Source organism: Hevea brasiliensis, chromosome 7 (genome assembly GCF_030052815.1).
Source record: "Hevea brasiliensis isolate MT/VB/25A 57/8 chromosome 7, ASM3005281v1, whole genome shotgun sequence".
Classification (NCBI taxonomy): Eukaryota; Viridiplantae; Streptophyta; class Magnoliopsida; order Malpighiales; family Euphorbiaceae; genus Hevea; species Hevea brasiliensis.
Genome location: NC_079499.1, coordinates 105,156,646 through 105,179,566, shown reverse-complemented (window position 1 = coordinate 105,179,566; position 22,921 = coordinate 105,156,646). Strand labels below are relative to the sequence as shown.

Below are 22,921 nucleotides of genomic sequence, written 5' to 3'. Positions count from 1 at the left end.
TATTTATATTAATTATATTTAAATATAAAATTAGTAAATAATATCTATATATTTATATTAAAAAAGTAAATATATCTGGGAATAAATAATAAACCGGATTATCGGGTCACCTGTTATTCTTTCTTCTTCCTTCTAATTTACTAGGAGAGAGAAGAAGAATCAGAAGCCGGATTTCACCAGATTCTTATCAACCTTCGAATCGTCCATCAATTTCAGCACTACATAGAGATTCAAATTGGCTTCAATTTCAACTAAGTCGCCGACTTGAACTTTGATCCATCAGAAATTTAAAGAAGAAGAAGAAAGTGCAAGGAACAAAAATGGCTTTAGAGAGATTTGAGGAGCAGGACTTTCTCGCATGCTGTGGTAGCACCAAATTCGCTAAAGAAATGGTGTTGGCTTCCCCTTTTACTTCCCTTGAAGAAGCCATCGCTGCAGCCAGAAACATCTGGTTCAACAAGGTAGAGATCTTTTATTTTTATATGTGTGTAGCCTTTTTTGTACTAATACCATTCTTTCTGTTTTGAACTGGTAAAGGTTGATGTGAATGGTTGGCTTGAAGCATTCTCTTCGCATCCTCAGATTGGACAATCCGCTTCTTCTGCCCACACTTCTCACACTGCTGCTCAGTTGAGTTTTCCATTTGTACCCTCTATGCCTCTCCTGTATCTTAATATTTCTGTTTCTTTTGATATTTAATGTATATGAAATTCATACTCTACTAATCTGCTTCAACTAAGTGGAACTGGGTTGGGGTTCAATCAACAAAAAGGAGATCCGTCTTCTTTTTTACTTTTATGGCCGGTTTTGTTACGATTTGACCGCATCTGAAGTGCATAGCTAAACCTTTGGCAGTTTTGTTGACTATGCAACTCTGAGTCTGGGGTGCTAATTTTATAATTTCGATTTTCCATAGAATTTTATACATATGCTTCTTTCAAGTTTTTCATAAATTCTTTGACTTTTTTCATGTTCAATCTCTCTGTCAATTTACATATATTCACCAAATACTTTCATGGTATTGTTTGTGATAATAACTTTGAAGTATAATGTTATGTTTGTAATGTAACTTTGTATTTGTATATGGCTATATGTAGCCGTGTTTGAAGGTAGTCTATCAATCAAGTAATTGTCCTTGAATGTGGTGATGCACTTTATTTTTATTTTATAATTTGCTTTTTGGTCATGATGTTCATGGACATGGGTTGTCTCTCTTTTCCTCGCTTTATCTTTTGATGTCTTTTACTTAGTTATATGTGTACTTGCTTTAATGTAGATGGAGTAAGGGAGAGCAGTCAACTGCTTTAGCAACTTCTACTGGTTCCAGCTTACAGGTTAGATTTGTCTTACAATTTAATTTTCAAAATTGTTGAGGTCTACTTCCTTTTAGTGTCAGAGTTATCTGTTGGTTTGCTAATGTTATATGGGCCAGAGCGACATTACTCACTGGAGAAGTATCTTCTAATTCTATATTTTTCTTGCCTGGAAATGTTAATGTATCCAACTCATAATTTGGTTTAATTTCTGTTACACTTCCTGACCCATTTTCTTCCTTTGTGAAAGAAAATACTTCTAGTTTATTAAATTAAATAAAAAAAAAAACTAGCTAACTCAGTTTTTCATTTCTGGCCCATATGCTCATTGCAGGAACTTTCTGACTGGAATGCCCAGTATAGGCAAAAGTTTGGATTTATATTTATTATATGTGCATCTGGACGGAGTACTGCTGAAATACTTGCTGAATTGAAGGTGAAGTTTGGATTTTAGTTTGCATTTCAAGTGCTGTTATTTAAATTCTTAGCTTCTCTTCTTATGCACTAAACAACTGTAGTGCTGCTTGTTAAAGTATGACATTAGTGAGGCGTTAGTTTCTAATCAATAATTTTATGGAAGATTATTAGTGTCCAGATTTATTTCAAAATCTTCCTTTGTATTGTAGTGTCTAAGTTGTTTAAATGCGTGCTAAAGTCACAGTAAATCTTTCATCTTTTCTGAAGACATTTACACTACAGTTCCATTTGAAAGAAGTGTATTTTACGAATTACAGCTGGAAAAATGCTTACTAATAGCTGCGAAAATAAAGAACCTTCACAAATCAATGAGGGGCTTTTCTGGTGATTTTGTTATTTATTCTTTACTGGTCTCGCACTACACTAAATGAGACTTATTTTTCTACCACTTTTCTGTACTTTTTCCCCCATTTGTTATATTTGATCTCACTCCACCCTTTATTATCTTTCTTTCTCCTCCTTTTCTTTTTCTTTATCTTCTCTCCTTCTATGTTGAATTTTTTGAACAAGTGCTTTGTGAGTGAGACTCGCTCAGAACTGTAAGTGATTCTTTGCTTTGTTTTGTTTAGAAACGGTACCAAAACAGGCCCATAGTTGAGTTTGAAATTGCAGCTCAAGAGCAAATGAAAGTAACAGAGCTCCGCCTTGGAAAGCTCTTCTCAACCAAAACTAAACCTGCTTCCACTGGTAAACAACATCCCACAGTTTTAGCGACAAAAGTAGAAGGTAATTCTCTATTTTATTTTTATTAAATATTTTAGTTTGTGTTTTTTTTTTTTTTTTTTTTTGGGGGGGGGGGGGGGGGGGAGAAGAATAGGATGTGGATTTTCATTTTATGGAATTTCCTTGATCTTGTTTGTTGGGAACAATATTATGTAATTTTTTTTGTGTTCCTGCTCTTGCTTGTTCAATTCCTGTTTGGAGAGTCTTGGTTTGTAATCCCTTCTTAACATCTTTTAAATATGCCTTTGCAATTGACATTTTGTATGGATTGTGATTCCCTTTTTGCATTTTGGTCATTACTTGAGTTTGTGTTATACTTTGGCAATGCATTAACTAACACCTCAAGATGAAAGTAAATAAAATTGAGGTCCTTAGGGATGAATAAAATGTGAATACGGGATATTCTGTGGATATTCCTGCAACCCCTGTCGGCAACAGCCTAAATTTTCAAGTAAATCTGGATTGAGTTAAAAAAAAAAAAGAACTGGTCTAGAAAAAAGGTGAGGAGAAAAAGAAGTGCTTTTAATCTCTCACATACTGTAATATATTTCTGCAACTTCCTAGTCATTCTGGCTTTTGATTTTTCTCCATTTGTGAATTTCTTCTCCAAAGAACAGATTACTTGTCTGTTTCTATGGACATTGCTATAGTTTCAATTACTGATGTTTGATCATTTTTTTGAGATTTAGAAGATCGTGTGGCTGTTATTGGAGGACATTTAAAGGCTGCTCCTAATCCTTCATCTGATAAGGCATCTCAAGTTCCAACTCGAACCCGTCCACCCATTACAACTCATGTCTTAGATGTTTCTCGGGGTTGTCCAGCCACTGGTGTTGAGGTGCGTTTGGAGATGTGGAAGGGCAGTCAACCCCGTCCCTTGTTTGATAAGACAGATATTGGCGGTTGGATATTTCAGGGGTCTTCGATTACAGATGTGGATGGGCGAAGTGGTCAATTGATGAGCATTGTTAATGATGTGAACCCTGGAATATACAGAATAAGTTTCAACACAGGCAAGTACTGTCCATCTGGGTTCTTTCCATTTGTTTCTATTGTGTTTGAAATCAAAGAATCACAGAACAGAGAACATTTTCATGTTCCTCTGCTGCTTTCACCATTCTCATTCAGTACATACCGTGGCAGCTAGAGCCTTGGTATGTCAGTTGACAAACCATGTTTTTTTAGATGAAACTTTTCCATTGCGAATGTAGTAAATACTCTTATCAACTTACGTTGTTAAAAGTAATAATAGTTGATGCTTGTTCTCTGCCTGTCTAATACAGAATTAATGAATCAATTTTATCCTTACCTTGCAAACAGGCTATTTCTGTAAAAAAGGGAGAAAAATATACACGGATGGGGAAGCATTATTCGATAGATTAAAAAAAAAAAAGGATTAAATAAAGGATAAAACGTGAAAGATTAATTGGCCGGGAGATTAGCTAATAAAATGATCTCCATCCTGAGGGCATCGGCCAGTTGATTCCTGCACAAGTACAGTGTTCTTGAAAACATTTCTTCAATGGGGAGCATTATGATATTACTGCGCATTTGGGGCATATGCTGATTCTGATTCTCTCGAATCAAAGTTGAAGAGAAAAAAAAAAAAATCATATTGAACTCATTTTACTATTTTTAATTTCCTTGTGATTCAAGCATATTAATTCGCACCACTTTCTTTTGAAGCAACAAGACCCTTGTTATGAATCATATGCAATTGAGAAAGCCGATTGATTCTTTCATTCATTTAAAGATTCTGTCAATTTAACAACACTATCTGGGAAAGAGCTTTTCTTAAATTCTTGGGATTGAAAGCATGCGCATTCCTATTAATAAATAATTAGCGAATACTTGCATTGATTATGCCTCTTCAAAGAAATGCACAATAATAACAACATTACTTGAAATGTTTAGCGAATTTACAGACCATACCCACCAACACAGTGTTCAAGTGAATAAGATGAACCTTCCTAATCCTTCCAACAAATGCAGTTCCCTTTCTGCTGAATCCACAATAAAGCATCAATCACAGGATACTTGTATCAATATATACTTTTTTTTTCCCGTATCAATATATACTTGTTACAATCAGCTTCAGTGCAAATATAAGCTTGGATTCAAGAGCATTAGTTAGTAGTTACAACTGAGGGAAAAACACCAAAATAAAATAAACTAGTAAAACAAAAGCTTCTAAGTTTGACAAACTCCATCCAAAACATTAAATTATACATCAAAAGAAGCCAAAAACGCTACCTTATATGATAATAAAAAAAAAAAAAAAAAAAATATATATATATATATATATATATATATATATATATATATATAAAGCAAACAGATTTTTTCCATTGCGATATAAAATTTTAAAATAAATATATTTATGTCATGTGACACTATTTAAAGTAGTCAAATTTTCTCTTGTGTTAAGTGGCAATATTAAATTGAATTTATTTCTAGCAATATTTTCTCCCTCCCACATATGTTAATTATATTAAATTGAATTTATTGTTAGGAATTTTTTCTCTTACCTCCTTTGTCAATTTTATTAATAGCATTTTTTTTTCTTATTTAATTTTTAAGTTATAATCTAAATTTAACTTTTTATTGTCTAAATACACATAGAAATGATATTCAATATGCTTAAATACGCGTATTTTCTTTTTATCAATATCAAAATTCAATTTCTTGAGTACAAGAAATTAAAGAAATAATATTATATTCTCTGTCATTCAAATTCTATCATTTGTGAATTGTAATGATTCTTTAGACTTGAAGTGAGGTAAATAAGTCACTGCAAGTCATGTATCTTTATTTAGAGGTTGTACCACAAAAATATTATTAGATCAGCACTACAATCTTAAATTTACAAATCGAGTATTAGGAAGATCCATCATAAGATTCACCTCAACAAATAAAACATGCCTCTAATAGTATTAAAAATAAATAAATAAATAAATAAATAAAGTTTTTGTTTAACTGGCATTAGAATAGAATGATCCTGTTCTTGCAAAAGAATAACCCCAAAAAAACAATTTTCTTAGGAAGGCAGGTTACCATATTCTTTGAAAATAAAGTTGAAATATTTTTTTTTTAGAAAAATTAAGTAAAAAATTAACAATTTCAACAAGAAACTGAGCACAGAACCGAGTATAATCATGTCAAATGAAAAAAATATAGCAATATTACCATAAAGAGTGGCAGAAGAATTGAGAATCCAAAAAAATCACAAAAGAAATTGTCATTTTAAAACAAAGCACTAATAAAATGAAAGAGAAGAAGAAAATAATGGTAACTACAAAAAAAGACTCTGCCTTTGAGATTTAATTTTTTAGAATTTTTCTAAAGAGTTGGAATATATAATTATTATATAACTTATAAATTTAAATATCTTTAATTTAAAAAAAATAATAAAAGTCAACATTAAATTTTATTTATATTTCTTAAATAGTTTTAAATAAATTTAATTTTCTTTAAAATTCTGTTCTAAATTAAAATCAAGAATCAATGATATTTGAATATTTGTGAGAAATTAATAATTAAATTTTTTTTAAAAGATGTCTAATTATTAAGGTTGTTTAAAAAAAAGATCAAAATTAAATTTTATCTATATTTCCTAAATAGTTGTAATATATAATTATTATATAAACTAATTTTCTAAATATAATTTTTAATTAATATGATATTTCAAATTTAAATAATGAAAAATTATTAACTACTATAATTAGGTTTAATTTCCTTTAAAATATCTGTTTAAAATTAGAATTAAAAATTAGAAGATATTTAAATTTTTTTTAAAAATTAGTGATAAAAATTTTCATTAGTTTTAATTTCCTATGAAATATATGATTTAAATTAAAATCAGAAATCAAGGGATATTTGAATTATTGTAAGAAATCAATGATTGAAATTTTAAATGTAATTAATCTTTAATTTAAAAAAAAATAAAAGGTCAATATTAAATTTTATTTATATTTCTTAAATAATTTTAATTAAAATTTAATTTCCTTTAAAATATCTACTTTAAATTATGAACAATATTCTCGGTGATTAAGATATATATATATATATATATATATATATATATATATATATATATATATATATATATATATATATATATATAATGAATTATGAAAAAATGAAATGAAATGAAAATTTATTTTTATAGTTATGAAAAATATAAAATTTATATCAATATTTAATTTTATTTTTTATATTTTTTTATAGTATATTAATAAATAATTAATGGTATTACTTTGGTTAATATTAATTATGTTATATTTTTTTAATTATTATTTAGAAAAATCAATTAATTATATAATTTTTTAAATTATAATTAAGTTATTAATTTTTTAATTATATATATATATATATAAGTCACAAACTATTTACTTAAATATTGTAATAAGTAGCTATTATTATTATTATTATTATTATTATTATTATTATTATTATTTAGAAACCTCAATTTAATTAGATATAAGAAAAACTCTTTATTTTATATATATAGATGTTATATTTAATAATTATATTAATTAATGTAATTAATTATTACTATTACTATTACCATTAATTATTTTTACTATTACCATTATTATCATAATTTTTTTGGTTAAATAATTAAAAATATTAGACATATTTTAATAATTTTATAAATTTCTCAATTAATGATTCTTAAATTTTTAATTATTTCATTTAATTATAAAAATTTAAAAATTATATATATCTTAAAATTAATACAATAATTTAAAATTATGTTATAGAAGTAGTCATATAGAGTTAAATATTTTACTTTCTTTCTCTATCTTTTATATATTTAATAATTTTTAATTTATTTTAATGTTATTTTATTTTTATGTATTTTATTTTAGTATTTATTCAATAAAGATATATTTTTAGTTATATATTGAATGCTATATAAAATGAATTGTGGAAAAATAATATGAAATAAAAATTTATTTTTATAGTTATGGTAATCAATAAATTTATATTAATATTCAATTTTTATTATTTTTTATATTTTTTATAGTATATTAATAAATAATTAATATTATTAATTTAGTTAATATTAATCATGTTATGTTCTATTATTTTATTATTATTTAGAAAAATTAATTAATGATATAATTTCTATAAATTATGATTAAGTTATTAATTCTTTAATTATGTATATGTAAGTTACAAATTATATAATTATTATATTTTAATATTATAATAAATAGTTATTATTATTATTATTATTATTATTATTATTATTATTATTATTACAAATATCTATAAAAGTTTAATTTAATTAGAGATATGAAAAATTAAGAGTTAATCATATTAATTTATTAATTATACTCAATGAATACACATATAATAATTTATGTATATTTCATGTTCGTTTTCTAATGAAAAGGTTGCTTAGATTTTATATAACAAATTCAAGAAGAGATAGGATTTTAAATTTATCACATTTATAGCAAGTAACAATTTTTAATTAAATTTATTGATAACAATTTTTCTATATTTCTTAAATAATTATAATATAAAATTATTATATAATTTTATTTTTAAATATCACTATTAATTATTTTGATCTTTCAAATTTAAATAATAGAAAAAGTATTAATTACTAAATATAATTATCATTCATTACAATTTTTCTACTTTTTAATTTAAAAAGTCAATGACAATTACTTAAAAGGAAAATAAAATATTTTTGAACACAATTACTATAATTAAATTTATTAATAATTTGATAACTCAAAACATTTAATTTTAAAATTTAATTAATATTATAATGATTATCTAATTATTATAACAATTAAAAGTTTAATTTTCTTTAAAATATCTACTCTAAATTAGAATAAAGTATATTTAAATTTTTATGATAAATTAATTATTAAATTTTTTTAAACATGTCAAATTATTAAAAGATAATGCATATCCATTAATTTTTATTTTTTAAAAAAAGAAAAATCAACATTAAATATTTTTTATATTTTTTAAATAGATATAATATAATTATTAAATATAATTATCACATGTTATTATATTAATAATTTTTAATTTAAAAAATCAATTGTAATAAGATCAAGCTTCATATTTATTTTGAAAAAAAATTAATATTTAAAAATTTTTTCTCTTCTTTTTATACATTTAATAAATTTTAATTTAATTTTTATTATTTTAAAATAATATTATTATTATTATATATGAAAAATAATTTATGATCATTAAAAAAAACTTATAATTATTAAGTTCATTGATTTGGAGTAATTATTAATTTATTTTATTAAAATTTATTATTAATATTTTAAATAATAATATTAAAATTTTTTTAAGTAAAATATATGTATTTTTGTGCATAGCACAGGTATTTCACTAATATATATATATATATATATATATATATATATATATATATATATATATATACACCAAACAGCAGCACATCTCCAAAGTACTTATCCGAAAATAAATATAAATTAAATCAGCATAAAATTCACATTTCTCCTAGTAAGTTTACTAACATATTCCAAATATGCCATGTAAAATAGTCTGAAAATGTTCGTTCTTGGCATACCACGGGATACCGATCTCTTCATAAAATGTGACGTGTTCTAATATTATAAGAAATGGAAATATTCCTGCTGCCGTTTTCAGATTTTCACTCTGCCGTTTTGACGTGCACCGTTGCCCTAAATTTTTATATTCTTTCCTTTTGCTGCTCCGCTGTAATCCTTGCTCTCTATCTCAGACGCTCTCATCTCTTCTCAGTTCTCGTTCTCGGCTAGCTTCTCCACCACTGTTGTCGGTTGTCGAGTCTAGACTATCGATAATCGACTCTCGCTTCTCCTGCTCCACTTTATCTCCCTCATCTGTCGAATCCACACTGTAGAGTCGAGAGCTGTGTGACTGCGTTTGTGGGTGTGCCTCTGTGCGACTGTAGGCTGTGGCTGTCTGCCTTTCAAAACTGATTCAAGACAAGAGTCTCACTCGACTGTGGCTCTCTCTGTTCCTCATTCCTCCACAGAGAAGCCAAAATCTGCACCCCCCCACCCCTAAGGTAATTAGTTCTATTCTCCTTTCTTTTGAGTTGCATTTTATAAATTGGATATCTTGCTGATTGCTTAAGTACATGTTGTTGTCTCACTGAATTGCTGCTGTCACTGACTGAATTGTTGGTGCACTGCTTGAGTTCTGTTCTTTTTTTTTTTTTTTTTTTTATTGATGATTCTCTTTTAGTGAAAATTAGGGATTGTTGTGTTTCTTGTGTGCTTGCTTTATTATTCTTTCTTCCCTTCTTAATATTGCCTGTTTGATTCATTGAGTTTCTACGTTCAAAGAGCATAGATGTTAATAATTCATGACAGTAGGAGCTAGCAACTAAGGAATCACAATCTGGACATGACCATTCTGTTTGAGGTCGACAATTTTGGTCACAAAAACACTAAACTTACATCGTTTAAACATAGAGACATAACCTAAAAATCTCTCTCATATTTCTTCACCCAAATGTTCCCTTTCTCTCTCTCCCAGTTCTCTAGCTGAAAGGCAAACCCAATTCCCAAAGCTTTGCTTCCTTCCAATCTCAGCGTTGACCTTATTTCCTCATCCCATCTAAGGGGAGGGGTAGAGGGCCTCTGTGGGACTTCTTTCTGCTGTAGGAATCTGGGAGTGTGTTTTTGCATGTCCTTCCTCTTTTGTTCAAGACTCTTGTAGAGTGTTACGATTTTCATGTTTATATGCTTCGAATTACAATCTGTGTTATGCAGGTCGCTGATTCAACCATGTTTATGACAAGATTTATTGGGAGAACTCTCTTTGCTGCAGTTAAATCTGAAACTTCTGCTGCTGCAGCAGCAACTGGGTATGCTCGCAACCCTCTTGAGGCCTTCTTCGAGGCAGATAGGACCCAGGATGAGGATAAACGTGTTGTCTATGGTACAATGCTCTTTATTTTTTTAACCATTACCAATTGCTTATTTGTGTCTAATGACATTATTGTATTGGTTTTCGGTTGTCCAAGGGAAAGATTGATTTTACTTTTACAGAGGACTGGCATAGGTTAAATAAATGGATAATGTGTATAATTGAAAGCATTGCAGTGGTTGTCAACCATTTTATGTAGGATTTTAAGTTGTGATTGCTTTCTGGATACATTTTAGATCTGAGGTTGCAATGAATAATCTTGAGCTTTATTGGGCTCAACACAGATTGGTTTCATTTAGGGTTGAAGAAGCACTTATTGAGCTTATAACATTGCAAGGGAAACGACTGTGCTTAATATACCAGAAGGGAACAAAGCCTTGTAATTTTCAGAGGAATGACACCAGCTGACCATGATTAAAGGAAAAGAAAAATGAAGTTGTTGAATTTCACGATTGTTTCCCTTGTTAATTATATATCTTCTTTAGTGTTAGTCATTTGCACATTGGTTTATTTTTCTTTTAGGCCATAGTTATTAAAGGCTCAAGGCGCACTAAGGCGCCGAGGAGTCCTGGAGCCTCGGTGCAAGGCAGGTGCAAGGCACAAAGTGTAGGCGCGCGCTTGAGCTAGGTGAGGCGCAAAGTAAAAGATTTAAAAAATCCATAAAAATCATATAAATGTGATACTTTTTCTTTTTTTTCTTTGGCATATATCTTGAATTGAGTTTGCTGGTTTGAGTTTAAATGGTAGTCCTTTTTGCCAATAAAAGTGCTCGCTAAAGATAGAAATAAATAAGGCATGCTTTTCTAGAACCTTGTGCCTGGAACAAAGGCGTACACCTAGGCGCATAAGGCTCTAAGGTTCGAGCCTGGTGAGCCTTGAGCCTGAGGCGTGCCTTTAATAACTATGTTTTAGGCTCTGGAAAATTCATCTCTCATGTCAGAGAAAATAAAGAATTTGTATTAATACCTTAGCCTGCCTAGTGGTGAGGGGTTGCCAAGATTCAAATCTCGCTAATGATAAATCCCTCTCCCTCAATACTACAAAAGAGAAAAAAAAAAAATCTTGTATTTTAAATGATTGCATTAAATATCTTTGTTCATTCCTAAACTTTACCGCCACCAGGTCGAAGTTGGAAAGCATCTGAACTGCGCCTGAAGTCTTGGGATGATCTTCGTAAACTGTGGTATGTTTTATTAAAGGAGAAAAACATGCTGATGACTCAACGCCAGATGCTTCATGCCCAGAAACTAAGATTCCCAAATCCAGAGCGCTTACCCAAGGTATAACTTACTTTCTTTTGCTTTTAATTTGAGACAGCACGTGACTATGGCGACTCTTGGCTCTTCAAACATTGTATTTGATCTTCCAATGTCTATGGTTAATTTAAATGAGATGCTAATTTACTGTTCAAAATAGTGAATTGCTAAAATAGATGTGTTTTTGGTCAGGCTGCTCTTTATGCCATTGTATCACCCAAGGAAGGGTTTGGTCCTGGTTTTGTTCTGTTAATCTGAGCATGCTTCTTCATTATCTGTTATTTTTTTGGTAGCTATTAAGTCACTAGTTGAAGGTAGCTATTAAGCCTTCCCTGGCTTTGCAAGAAGGTAGTCTCCCTGTTGTGAGTCCTATATCTCCAGATTGGAACCTAGAATGGAACAACCTTATTGTTGCACCAAGTCTCTTTGTCATACTCGTCATATTTAAGTTCAGTTGTGAAATAACAAAAATCATTTGGTGTAATTCAGAAATGGTTTGCTAGAGAAGGGATTAATTACCTCTGCCTATGTTATGTATTTATATTGGATCTGACTTATAAGAAGACTACATTCTTTGTCATGCCATTAGCAGAGGCACTGTCTTTGTGACTTTGTTGGTCTGACTGATACGGGAAACTTAACAACAGTGTTGTACTACTACGAACCTTGAATATCAAAAGGTTTCAATCTTCAATACCTTAATTGAAATAGGTGTCATATTCTAGCTGTATTCAATTGGTATTAGGTATGATAGGCAGACCCAGGTTTTGCTTGTGAAAAGTGAAAAGCTCCTTAATTTAGCTGGATGCTACTATTGCCACCTAACATTAGGTAGAAAGCAGTTATGTAATGTTCGGAGCTGTAGTATGCGAACCTGACTAATTTGTTTAATCATTGCCATGCCAGTGAGTCCTTATGATCAGCTTGAGATGAGATGCAATATCTCACTTGCACTTCTTTTAACAATCTGCGTTATACTGGATTGGAAACACGCAAGATATGGGGAGTATGATGCTTTAGGTGACTATGGATAGCTAGTTCTGGCTTAACTTCCAAGTCTAATGAATTGGTTCCATGGCATATGATGCTTAAACTCTATTATTGGAACCAATTAGATTCTTGTATACTGGGAATTCTGTTGATGGATCCAGTTTCTGTGTGATGTTTATCTGTTTAGCTACAGGATATATATATATGCACATGATGCTGAAGTGTATAATTGGAATTACCTTTTTTGTCTTCACTTTTGTTATTATTATTGGTGAGAAGACAAAGTGTAAGACATTTTTCTTGTATATTACATCGCTTTGAATTTAATACCTCAGTGTGTGTGTGTGTGTGTGTGTCTCTCTCTCTCTCTCTCTCTCGGTCACCTAGAACACAGTTGCTTATTTCGTTCTTTGCCAATGAACTTTGAAATTCAGGTGCGGAAGTCAATGTGTCGAATCAAGCAAGTACTTACTGAGAGAGCAATTGAGGAGCCAGATCCCAGGAGGTCTGCTGAGATGAGAAGGATGGTAAATGCTTTGTGATGACATCCAAATTGGTGAATCTGTTTCTGAAGGTGCTGTGTTATGTTGGTATGGGGGAGATTTGAGTTCATGTTGGTTAAAACATGACTATTCATTTTATTTTTCATCCTAATCATTGAATTTCGAACGGATGGTTGTGGTTTTGAAAAATTGAAAATTTAGGACATTACTCTATATAATAACCATCTACTTAAATCCAACTGCTTTAATTGAACAAAAATGACCTATCATGTTAAGACCAATATGAGAGGATTCAAATCTGTTCTGTGTACTTTGGAATCTTTTGTGTTAACACCTAGATTTCTTATTATCTTATAGTGCCTTGAAGATGCGAACCAATTATACAAAGTAACTTGCCTATTGCTAATGCTATACCAAAAAGGAAAAAGAAAATCATAATTGAACTTGTTATGAAATGATCTACTGTATAACCTAGTAAATAAGAAATGGAATTGATGATCTCTGAAGACCATTAATACTTTGGATGGGTACAAAAATTTTCTATATTCTGTCTGATAATAGAAAAATGTGTATGCGTGTACATCAAATTTTTTTATAATCTAATGGATGAAGGCCTAAGAGAATGGGCAAATGAAAAGAATGGTTTCCTTATTCATGGATTGAGAGTTTCTTCAATTTCAAAGTGACATATCATTAGGATGCTATAGCTTGGGTTAAAGGCATTTCGCTTTCACGAGAAGCAACGGACAAATCATTGCTTGAAATGCTAGTCGATAAACTCCTCAAATTTGCATTCTTCTTTTCATGGTCATCATCGCCCTCTCCCAAAACTGCTGCCCCTCCAAACTGGACGCCCCTTCCATCTTCTTCTTCAGCAGGCTCTAATGGAGAGTTAAGGTTTGCAGGCTCATGGGATGCTACATTCCTTGATGTATTAGAAACATTTGAACGAGTACGAGCGCTACTACCACCATCACCACCGCCGCCGCCACAACGGATAACAACCCTAATTCCAAGTGCTCGAGAAATGATACGATAAAGACAAGTAAAGCACCAAAAAATCCAAGGGAGACAAACAAGGGTTACACCAACAATTGGAAGCCAAGGTTTAGCTTGATTCTGAGGGAGGACAATGTACAAAAGGAGGAAGATTCCACCAACAGTAACGCAGGTAAACAAGAAACAAGAGATAAGCCATATAAATAAGCGTCCGGAAGTGGGCTCTGCTACAGGCATTTGTGCATGAAAAAAAGAATTAAAGATCGAAAAATGAGAAAGAATGCTAAAATATCGTCTTTGTCATCTTCCATTTTGGTTCAATGGGATTATTTTTGCTTGAAAAGAATTTGCTTGAAAAGAATTCATCAAAGACCTCTTCATTAAACTTTTTACAAGCTGGACAAACTCAAAGTCTTTTTATGTAAATTAAAACATGGTTTCTTTTTCCTTGAAAGAAAACACTCTCCGAGGAGAGGGGAAGAAACAGAGAGGAAAAGAGTGAAAAGCGCTTTAGATTTTTATTTTTATATTTTTTCAAGGGAGCGTTGGAAAATGCAAGCCTAAGTAGGTATGGTGGAATTTTTTATTTTTATATTTATCTGAAGCTAACCGAAGTTTAAAGATCGTTATTTTTTTTTTACCAAATTTTAATTTCTTGTACTTATTATTATTATTTAATTTAAAATATTTATTATTTTACGTGTTGAATATGATATGATGTGGCTCTGCACCCAAATCACAAAGTAGAACGGTGGTGGTGGTAGAAGAGGCACTCAGGAAGGGGAGGAAATGGCAGTGGAATAAGAAGAACATCGACGAGCACAAAACGAGAAGTTATATTATGCCAATGACCTCCGATAGTTTAGCTGTCACAGTAATTTTTTTTATGGATAATATCAAATTTTAATTTTAATAAATTTTAATGGGATTTTTTTTTTTTTAACATATGCTTTCAGAACATTTGGGCTTCTAGGAGTGTTCTTATTGAAGAAATAAGAAGAAACTCACACCAAAATTTGCAAAAGAAGCATTTTTCATTTCTAGAATACAGAGAGAAAGGAAGAGGGCGAATACAAAGAGAAAGGAAGAGGGCGACGTTATAAGTGACTCAAATATTAGGAATTACGATGTGCGGGTTGGGGGAATCACTTTTCCCCGTCCCCCTTAATGGAGTTTGAGGTTGGGCGAGAACTTTCTTTTATTTTTTAATTTTTTATTATATAATATAAATTTATTTATTAAAAAATAAATTAGAAATTAGGAATATAAATTTTAAATATAATTTTAATGATATATTTTTTTCATAAAATTATAATATTTAAATATATAGAAATAAATTATTTTTTAATAAAAAATAATAACATATTATTATAGGAGCTAGAGAGAATATATTTTTATCCTCCCGCCTGTGGCCCACACAACATAAGATTGAGAAAAATTGATCAAAATCAAAATGAGCTTGATCGAGTTTGAAAACTATTACTATTCTGATCAAAAACACTCAGGGACCTTTTTTTTTTAACACCTAACTACTCATTAATGAAATGCCAAGAAGACTCCATGCTAGTTTTCTGTCAGCTTGACTGACTTGATTGGAAGATTATGATGTGCAATAATATGACAGGTACATATTTGATATTTCATGACCACCATGGTGATAAAGCTTGGTAACCACCGGTATGATACGTTTCATGTTGACTGTTCATCTGCAGACTCTATATATATATATATATATATATATACTGCAAATTATACTTGACCGTATAGTTTCAGTATGCAATGCTCAACTGAAGAGTGTCAAATTGTGGCTGCTTAGTATTCTAGAAGGGCATTACCCAATCAATTATTTACTAAGCACGTCATGAAGGTTACTTGGCTACCAACAGTAGTTCTCAATGGATAATACCTTGTAAAAATAAATGTCTATAATAGGAAAATTTATTTAGATCAAATTTTGTTGCCTTTCATTTGGAATTTTTACACATTGTTCCCATGAATTGTATCGTTTAACTATTTTGGCACTCAACCTTCTTCCCAATCTATATCTTCCGCATCCTCTCCTGATGCTTCTGTTTCAACTTTCAAGTCATTGACCTTATAATCATCATCTGTATTGCCTGCAAGGTTGTACTTGTAAGCAACACATAATAAAGAACCACGAAAAGACAATGCAAGAGATCACAAAAGAAGTCCACAAAAATATGTATACCAGGCAATTTGTGGATGCAGTAAAAAAAAAAAAAAAAGCCAAGCAAATTTCGTGATCACTTAACCTAACCAACATCAAAACCCCACACCCACACCCCCCCGCCCCCCTCTCTCTCTCTCCCTCTCCCTCTCTTCCCTAGCTCTCTATCTCTCTGTTTATGCCAACTATATATCATGAGATTCACATATGAAGATCGCAGAAAGAACAGAGTTGTGGGGGCGGGGTTGATCAGAATAAACTAGCCAGACGTGCATAGATATAATAGTTCCTGCGAGTTTTCCTGTAGGAATAGAGAAGATCTTATTCCATAACAAGATTATTGAGACTTACCTCCAGTTGGGGCCTCTTCCCATTCAAAATCATCTTCCCTTTCATCCTCCTCACGTTTGGACTTCATGCCCACTTGACGATTAGAAAATGATTCAGAAACACCATTTGAGATGGATGCACGTGAAGACTCTTGCTTCTTAGCTGCTTCTATTTCTTGTTGCTTCTTAAGCAGAGCAGCATAATAAGCTTTAACATACTCATCCTGTGAGAATTAGTGAGCATAAACCAAATTTAACATTCAAAGATAGAGTATAGCGACATAATGGAGAGCAGAAACTAAACCAACTGTAATCAGATGGGGAAAAGAGAGAGAGAGGATGAGGAAGAAAAATCATGTCTAACACAGAAAAAAAAAGTAAAAAATTTGTCATGCCCCAGACCTGTAAACTTTCATTATTATCATTATCATTGATGGACTTTTTGTCATCTGAGAATTTTGATTCTGCAGCTGAACTGCCATCCATCTTAGACTCCTGCTTGACCTTTCCGCGTTGTTCCTTTGTAAGGTTCATGCCCTGCTTGATCATCCACGGTGGCAAAACTTTCAGACCCGAACTTGCAGTTTCAGGTTTGAGATCCTCTTCCTTGCTATCAACACCAGAAAAGGCAACTTCAACCTGCCAAGAGCAATAATGATCATAAATAACTCATACTGATTGCAGTGAGACCCAATAGTCCTATTAAGTGGGACTATCATAAATTCTTAAAACTTAAAATATTGAATAGAATCTTTCCTTTTCATGAATATTGAATGAAAGAGCTGATTGACCCAAAAAAGGAATAAGACTTGCTAAAAAAGGAACTAAACAACTACCATAGAACAACAATTTACAAATAGGAAGATCCATCACCACTTACAGAATTGTCACTAAAATAAAAAATATGTTTGTTACCACTGCAGGCAAAATTTCACCAACGAATAAATGTCCACAATAAGTCAATATATTCCATCATCCAACAATTATTAAGAAACACTTTTAATGGTGTTATTTAGGTTTGAAAATGTGTTGAGCTTTGGCTAATTCAAGTTTGGTTCATATAAACCAAGCCCTAAACTTAGGCTTGGGCTACGCTCATCTATTAAATGAGCCAAGCAAAGCCAAATGCAGTTATGTTCATATGTGGCCCACGAATCCAATAGAGCCTAATTCTTCTCAATAAATTTAGGTTGTAAATAGAATAATTAAAAAAAATTTTAAATAAATATATTTATTTAGGTATTATATTACATTGTAAAATTGAAAGAAATACTAATAATCAAATTTAATCGAGCTGCTCAGGAACCTAAATAAACCAAACAAGCCATTGCTCTAGCTTGGCTAGTTTATTAAACAAGCCTAAAAATTAGGCTAGAGAATTTCCTTGTTTACATGCATAAAAACAACATTGAACAATCCCTTACTGAGCTGTTCATGAACAATTTCGTTCATTTTCAGTCCTATTTAAAAGTAATAATGTACATTTGCAACAGTTACCAAGTCAAATATCAAAAGAACTAACAAGAGACACTACATTTGCAACAATTACCAAATCAAAAATCAAAAGGTTTGTTAAGGTTTCAAAGCTAAGGGGGACTTGCATATGCAATTTCACAAATTTCAGAGACAGATATTGCACCTTATTGTATAAGGAAATGTGGTACAATTTATCAAATTTATTGTTTCCACAATCAATAAGAAAATAAAATCATAAATCAGCATCCACCAATTTCACCTTCTTTCAAGTTTCCAAAAACATTTACAAAAAACACGACAGACAAGAACATACATTACCCCTAGGCTTATATGCTTTTTACTAAGCATTTGAAATAAGTAGTTATTGCCAATAATACGTTTCTTCTACCAATAAAATACTTTATGCCCCAGCAATTGATACTATTTTATGCACTCCAACTCACATCTCAAACTTCTTGCATATGAGAGAGAGAGAGAGAGAGAGAGAATGAGAGAGGAGATGGCCAAAAAAAATACTACCTTTGTCTCTCCAAAAAATGGCATCAGTGTTCCACCATAACCTAGCCCCTGGGAAGATTTGGAGGGATCATTGGAACTAGAACAACCATCATTTGCTGCACGCCCAGCAGCACTTGCTCGAGCTTCCCATGCTTGAAGCGTTCCAAATTCAGGAATAGGCAAGTCCTTCACTCTGCTAATTTGATCCATTAATGGCTTAAGTTGTACCTGCAGCCACATGGCTTTGTCCACTCAGAAAGGACTAACATATGAGAGTATGTTAGTTGAACAATAACTACTTATCAGCATGATTTTTTGCATAGTTTGAAGTGGAAGACTGGCATATATAACACCGTAAAATCTTCATAAATATATGCTGTTCTATAATTCTGTGTTGACAGATACTTTAGAAGACTTGGATATAGAATCAGCATACATAACTACACCTTATGTGCATCTGAGAATGATTAGGTAGTTAACTTGAAAAGGGGAAGAGTTTATCATTGCATGAAAGCACCACCACATCCCTTCACATTTTCTAAAACTGATGAATTGCAGGAATTCGCCTAGGAGGGTAAAACTAGGAAAACAATATGCTAAAGCAGGTACTTGCTGTTGACTCTCAACTTAATTACATAGCCAATAACATGACATCAACTCAAAACATGCTAGTGGCTTCAACAAATTTAAATTCTTGCCATCTAATTAGCAACTTCTATCATACAGCTCTTTGCTAACTCCCAACTAAATTATGCAAATAGTTCGCATTTAAGGTAGGCAGGGGGAAATAATTTACCAGTATCCTTTAAAAAAAAAAGAGAGAGAGAGAGAGCGAGAAGATATCAGCTGTAACAAATAATAAACCTCCATTTTTTGAAGCACATCCTTTAATTTTTCATGCCGACGCCTCCTTGCATTGTCATCTGCATCTCCTCCTTCCTGAGCAGCCAATTTATCACTCTCTGCAACAAGTTCCCCATTGCAACTCTCACAGTGGAAGCATTCATCATCTGGAGAAACCAATCGCAGTGCATCCAACGCATTGTACCTAAAATAAGGAAATATTTCAACTTATTAGAACATAAAATTTGTCAAGATATATGTAGAAAATAACCCCGCCCCCACCCTCCCCACTTTGTCTCCCAAAAAACAAGAAAAAAAAAAAGTAGAGAAAACAAAAGCAAAAACTGGTAAATACTTTCTCCCACAGTCAGGGCATATGTACTCTTGAACAGTATTCCTGTTTTCCAGTTCATCCTTTAACTTTTTCCTCAGGCGGTGCAGTCTGTACCTAACAACATCATATATCTGGAATCCAAATTGATTTAGGCATCTTTCACAAATGATGCACTTAACATACATTTAAAAGGCAATCAAATTGAAGGTCTTGCATCACAGAGAGAGGAAGAAAACCTGTGCATAATCTAGAGAACAGTAAGAATGAGTGTGTAGTTTTATCTTCTCATCCCCCTCTTTTCTGCTCTGTTGACCTTCAGCAGTGGCAGCTATGGCAGCACTATATATCTTTGCTCCTTTAGCTGTCTGCAAAAGTCAAGGAGCAATGGTAAGATACAGGCAAGGTGACTGTAAGGGATGTAAATGATTGGACAAACTCATGCCATATATAGGACCAAAGTTGAAGCAGCACAAATATCGCCATGATAATCAATCATCTACTTGAGCTCAAAAACCACAGGCCACTAGGAGAACTGTTTTAGGAGATAAATGAAGAAATACAAGTGCAACAGAAATATATATATATATATATATATATGACAGAAGGCAAGCCTCTTGTACAAAGAAAAACCAAGAATACCCATAGCATTCATCTTCTCATTTATTTTAAGTCTTGCCCCTAAAAAGATGGTTATCATATATATATATATATATGTGTGTGTGTGTGTGTGTGTGTGTGTGTGTGTGTGTGTGTGACAGAAGGCAAGCCTCTTGTACAAAGAAAAACCAAGAATACCCATAGCATTCATCTTCTCATTTATTTTAAGTCTTGCCCCTAAAAAGATGGTTATCATGATCAAATAAAACTGAGAATCCATGGAATGACTAAATGAAGGAAAAAGCACAATGTTATTCTATTGAGTAACTATTTAGATGGTAGTAATACTCAACTCAACTAAACTTTTATCCCAAAAATTTGGGATCTACTTCCACTTTAAACGATTTTGGGTTAAATCCTCGGAAATGTGTAATGCTTCTAGGTCATGTTGTACTACTCTAATCCAAGTCAGTTTAGATCTACCCCTTCTTTTCTTTCTATCCTCTAACCTAATGTACTCTACTTGTCTAACTGGAGCCTCCGTATGTCTGTGCTTCACATGACCAAAACATCTCAATCTCCCTTCTCTCAACTTATCCTCAATTGACACCACTCCTGCCTTTTCTCTAATACTCTCATTATGAATTTTATCTAGTCTAGTATGGCCACTCATTCACCTTAACATTCTCATTTCCACAACTCTTATCTTAGACAAATACGACTCCTTCAGTGCCCAACACTCACTAATATGTAACATAGCCGATCGTATAGCTGTATGGTAAAATTTTCCTTTCAACTTATTGGGAATCTTGCAATCACATAAAACTCCCGTAGCACGTCTCCACTTCAACCATTCGGCTTTAATTCTATGATTAACATCCTCCTCACATCCCCCATCTACTCGAAGGATTGAGCCGAGATATTTAAAGTGATTACTTTGGGATAGTAACACTACATCCAAACTAACTTCTTTCCTATCACCAGTTGGACCTTCATCCAAACTAACTCCTTCAATGCATGTATTCTGTTTTCATTCTATTTAGATGGTAGTAATATAAGAAATAAATAGTGGTATAAATTATTAATTTATAAAAAAAAAAATCTTAAGGATAAATAGTTAGAACCAAACACATATAAAGGTTGTAGTATGTTAGGTTTGACTTATTAGAAATGACCAATGTAAAAAATCACAGAGACTAGGATTCTGCCGGCCAAAATATGAACATAAAATGTTTCAGCAGCTTGCCAGGAGTAAGAAAGTTTTGATTCCAGAATTTCTACAAATACTACCTTCTCCCTGTTCCTGGTTCTATCATCTGCAATCCCTCATATAATATTTTACATTAGAACTTTAAGTACCTTCTCACAAATGATGCGAAATGAACACTGGTAAATTATGCTAAACAAATAATAACCAACAAAAAAGAAATCCATGGAATAAATAAATTAATAAGCAAAACTCTGACCTCTTTCCTATTATCTCGTGTAATTAGTTTTTCTTCCTCGAATAACTGCAGGGTCCGCCGAAGTTGCTTTGAGTGCAATTTCAAATCCTTTGCCAAATCTTCTTCCCTAACCCATTGCCGTCTGCAATATAACTCTTTTTTTTTTTAAAGAAATACAATATAACATATTGAAACTTTAAAATTACCACTTAAATAGTCAAGTTTCCAGGGCCATGCCCATAGCCAAATAGTAAACTCATTTCACAGTTATCACCCACACACACACACACAAGAAAAACATTGCAGATGAATCACACATGTGAATGCAACACTTCTTGCCCATTTGAGTATGCAGTTGAATCTAGATGCCAATATAACACTATTCAAGCAAGCAAACCAAATCATAACCAGAAGTTAAAACCCTAATCAAAGAACATTAAAAAAGACAAAATGATTAGAAATTCTCAGAACAATTCACTTATAAAATTCAAAATTGAAATCCCACATCATCAAATTAAAAATTAGACAACGTAAAAATATAATTACATAATATCATCCTCTAGTTTTCCAATGCCAACCTAGTGAGAGCGTCAAGCACCACAACGGCAATCCCTCTGTTATCGCTCCTCCCCATTTTGGGTTGATTTTCCCCTTTCGTAGTTACATCATCGTAAAAAGCTCGAGCGGCGAGTTTCACCAGCCTGGGTTATTTTCAATTTGTTATTAAAAGGGAGAAAAAGAAAAGCAATAAATGAGATTCAGAATTGTAGAAAATTTAATGAAAGCGTTTACCGATTGAAAGGTTCGACGCTCATGCTCTTGGTTGGTATCGATATGTCAGCGTTCAAGGCAGAAAGATCTTACGTTCTCTGCGGATTTTATAGGTTGGCGTCATTGCTTGAAGTAGCTTAGCTTGTGAGCAGCGCCCTCCATCGCCTTGTGCTGGGCTTCAATTTTAGATGGGCCAGGCTTAAACAAACAACATAAACTTTATCTGGTCACGGTCCGGGTTAGGTTCGAATCAGATTGG

General features: G+C 31.9%; 4 protein-coding genes across 9 annotated transcripts; 2 read left to right on the top strand and 2 right to left on the bottom strand.

Annotated features, from left to right (window-relative positions):
* Positions 1 to 90: 90 nt before the first annotated feature.
* LOC110666804 (uric acid degradation bifunctional protein TTL) lies at positions 91 to 3,784 on the top strand. Of its 4 annotated transcripts, none has more exons than XM_021827424.2 (6): positions 91 to 461; positions 538 to 629; positions 1,277 to 1,334; positions 1,648 to 1,749; positions 2,360 to 2,477; positions 3,206 to 3,784. In XM_021827424.2, exons 1-6 carry the CDS (start codon positions 321 to 323, stop codon positions 3,658 to 3,660), a joined length of 966 nt encoding a protein of 321 aa, XP_021683116.2. In that variant the 5' UTR covers positions 91 to 320; the 3' UTR covers positions 3,661 to 3,784. The 4 variants fall into 4 exon arrangements, with proteins under 4 accessions (XP_021683116.2, XP_021683115.2, XP_021683114.2 ...); XM_021827423.2 differs by having other exon boundaries at positions 3,203 to 3,784; XM_021827422.2 differs by having other exon boundaries at positions 93 to 461; positions 2,360 to 2,516.
* A 6,432-nt stretch (positions 3,785 to 10,216) lies between these two features.
* Positions 10,217 to 13,390, top strand: LOC110671928 (uncharacterized). Its single transcript, XM_021834552.2, has 3 exons — positions 10,217 to 10,445; positions 11,556 to 11,713; positions 13,114 to 13,390. The coding sequence occupies exons 1-3, from the start codon at positions 10,247 to 10,249 to the stop codon at positions 13,219 to 13,221; spliced, it is 465 nt and encodes a 154-aa protein (XP_021690244.2). The 5' UTR covers positions 10,217 to 10,246; the 3' UTR covers positions 13,222 to 13,390.
* A 485-nt stretch (positions 13,391 to 13,875) lies between these two features.
* LOC110671842 (uncharacterized) lies at positions 13,876 to 14,418 on the bottom strand. The gene has a single exon (XM_021834442.2). The coding sequence runs from the start codon at positions 14,416 to 14,418 to the stop codon at positions 13,876 to 13,878; it is 543 nt and encodes a 180-aa protein (XP_021690134.2).
* A 1,685-nt stretch (positions 14,419 to 16,103) lies between these two features.
* Positions 16,104 to 22,845, bottom strand: LOC110671881 (uncharacterized). Of its 3 annotated transcripts, none has more exons than XM_058150456.1 (11): positions 22,470 to 22,593; positions 22,196 to 22,313; positions 22,136 to 22,165; positions 21,913 to 22,034; positions 20,086 to 20,214; positions 19,871 to 19,980; positions 19,537 to 19,720; positions 18,694 to 18,900; positions 17,101 to 17,337; positions 16,721 to 16,922; positions 16,104 to 16,298 (listed from the first exon to the last, which is right to left on the bottom strand). In XM_058150456.1, exons 3-11 carry the CDS (start codon positions 22,149 to 22,151, stop codon positions 16,204 to 16,206), a joined length of 1,302 nt encoding a protein of 433 aa, XP_058006439.1. In that variant the 5' UTR covers positions 22,152 to 22,165; positions 22,196 to 22,313; positions 22,470 to 22,593; the 3' UTR covers positions 16,104 to 16,203. The 3 variants fall into 3 exon arrangements, with proteins under 3 accessions (XP_058006439.1, XP_058006440.1, XP_021690186.2); XM_058150457.1 differs by having other exon boundaries at positions 22,438 to 22,540; XM_021834494.2 differs by lacking the exons at positions 22,136 to 22,165; positions 22,196 to 22,313 and adding an exon at positions 22,684 to 22,845 and having other exon boundaries at positions 21,913 to 22,033; positions 22,470 to 22,592.
* Between the last annotated feature and the right edge of the window lie 76 nt (positions 22,846 to 22,921).

What these genes read in the sequence shown, in the direction of transcription:
- LOC110666804 (XM_021827421.2), top strand. Translation starts at nt 321, where the DNA reads ATGGCTTTAGAGAGATTTGAGGAGCAGGACTTTCTCGCATGCTGTGGT. An exon ending in CTACTGGTTCCAGCTTACAG is followed by an intron (nt 1,335 to 1,647) that starts GTTAGATTTGTC and finishes TGCTCATTGCAG; the next exon opens with GAACTTTCTGACTGGAATGC. An exon ending in AAATACTTGCTGAATTGAAG is followed by an intron (nt 1,750 to 2,359) that starts GTGAAGTTTGGA and finishes TGTTTTGTTTAG; the next exon opens with AAACGGTACCAAAACAGGCC.
- LOC110671928 (XM_021834552.2), top strand. Translation starts at nt 10,247, where the DNA reads ATGCTTCGAATTACAATCTGTGTTATGCAGGTCGCTGATTCAACCATG. An exon ending in GGATAAACGTGTTGTCTATG is followed by an intron (nt 10,446 to 11,555) that starts GTACAATGCTCT and finishes TACCGCCACCAG; the next exon opens with GTCGAAGTTGGAAAGCATCT. An exon ending in ATCCAGAGCGCTTACCCAAG is followed by an intron (nt 11,714 to 13,113) that starts GTATAACTTACT and finishes TTTGAAATTCAG; the next exon opens with GTGCGGAAGTCAATGTGTCG.
- LOC110671842 (XM_021834442.2), bottom strand. Translation starts at nt 14,418, where the DNA reads ATGCCTGTAGCAGAGCCCACTTCCGGACGCTTATTTATATGGCTTATC.
- LOC110671881 (XM_021834494.2), bottom strand. Translation starts at nt 22,706, where the DNA reads ATGAGCGTCGAACCTTTCAATCG. An exon ending in AGCGTCGAACCTTTCAATCG is followed by an intron (nt 22,593 to 22,683) that starts GTAAACGCTTTC and finishes AAAATAACCCAG; the next exon opens with GCTGGTGAAACTCGCCGCTC. An exon ending in ATGTGCTTCAAAAAATGGAG is followed by an intron (nt 18,901 to 19,536) that starts GTTTATTATTTG and finishes ATGTGGCTGCAG; the next exon opens with GTACAACTTAAGCCATTAAT.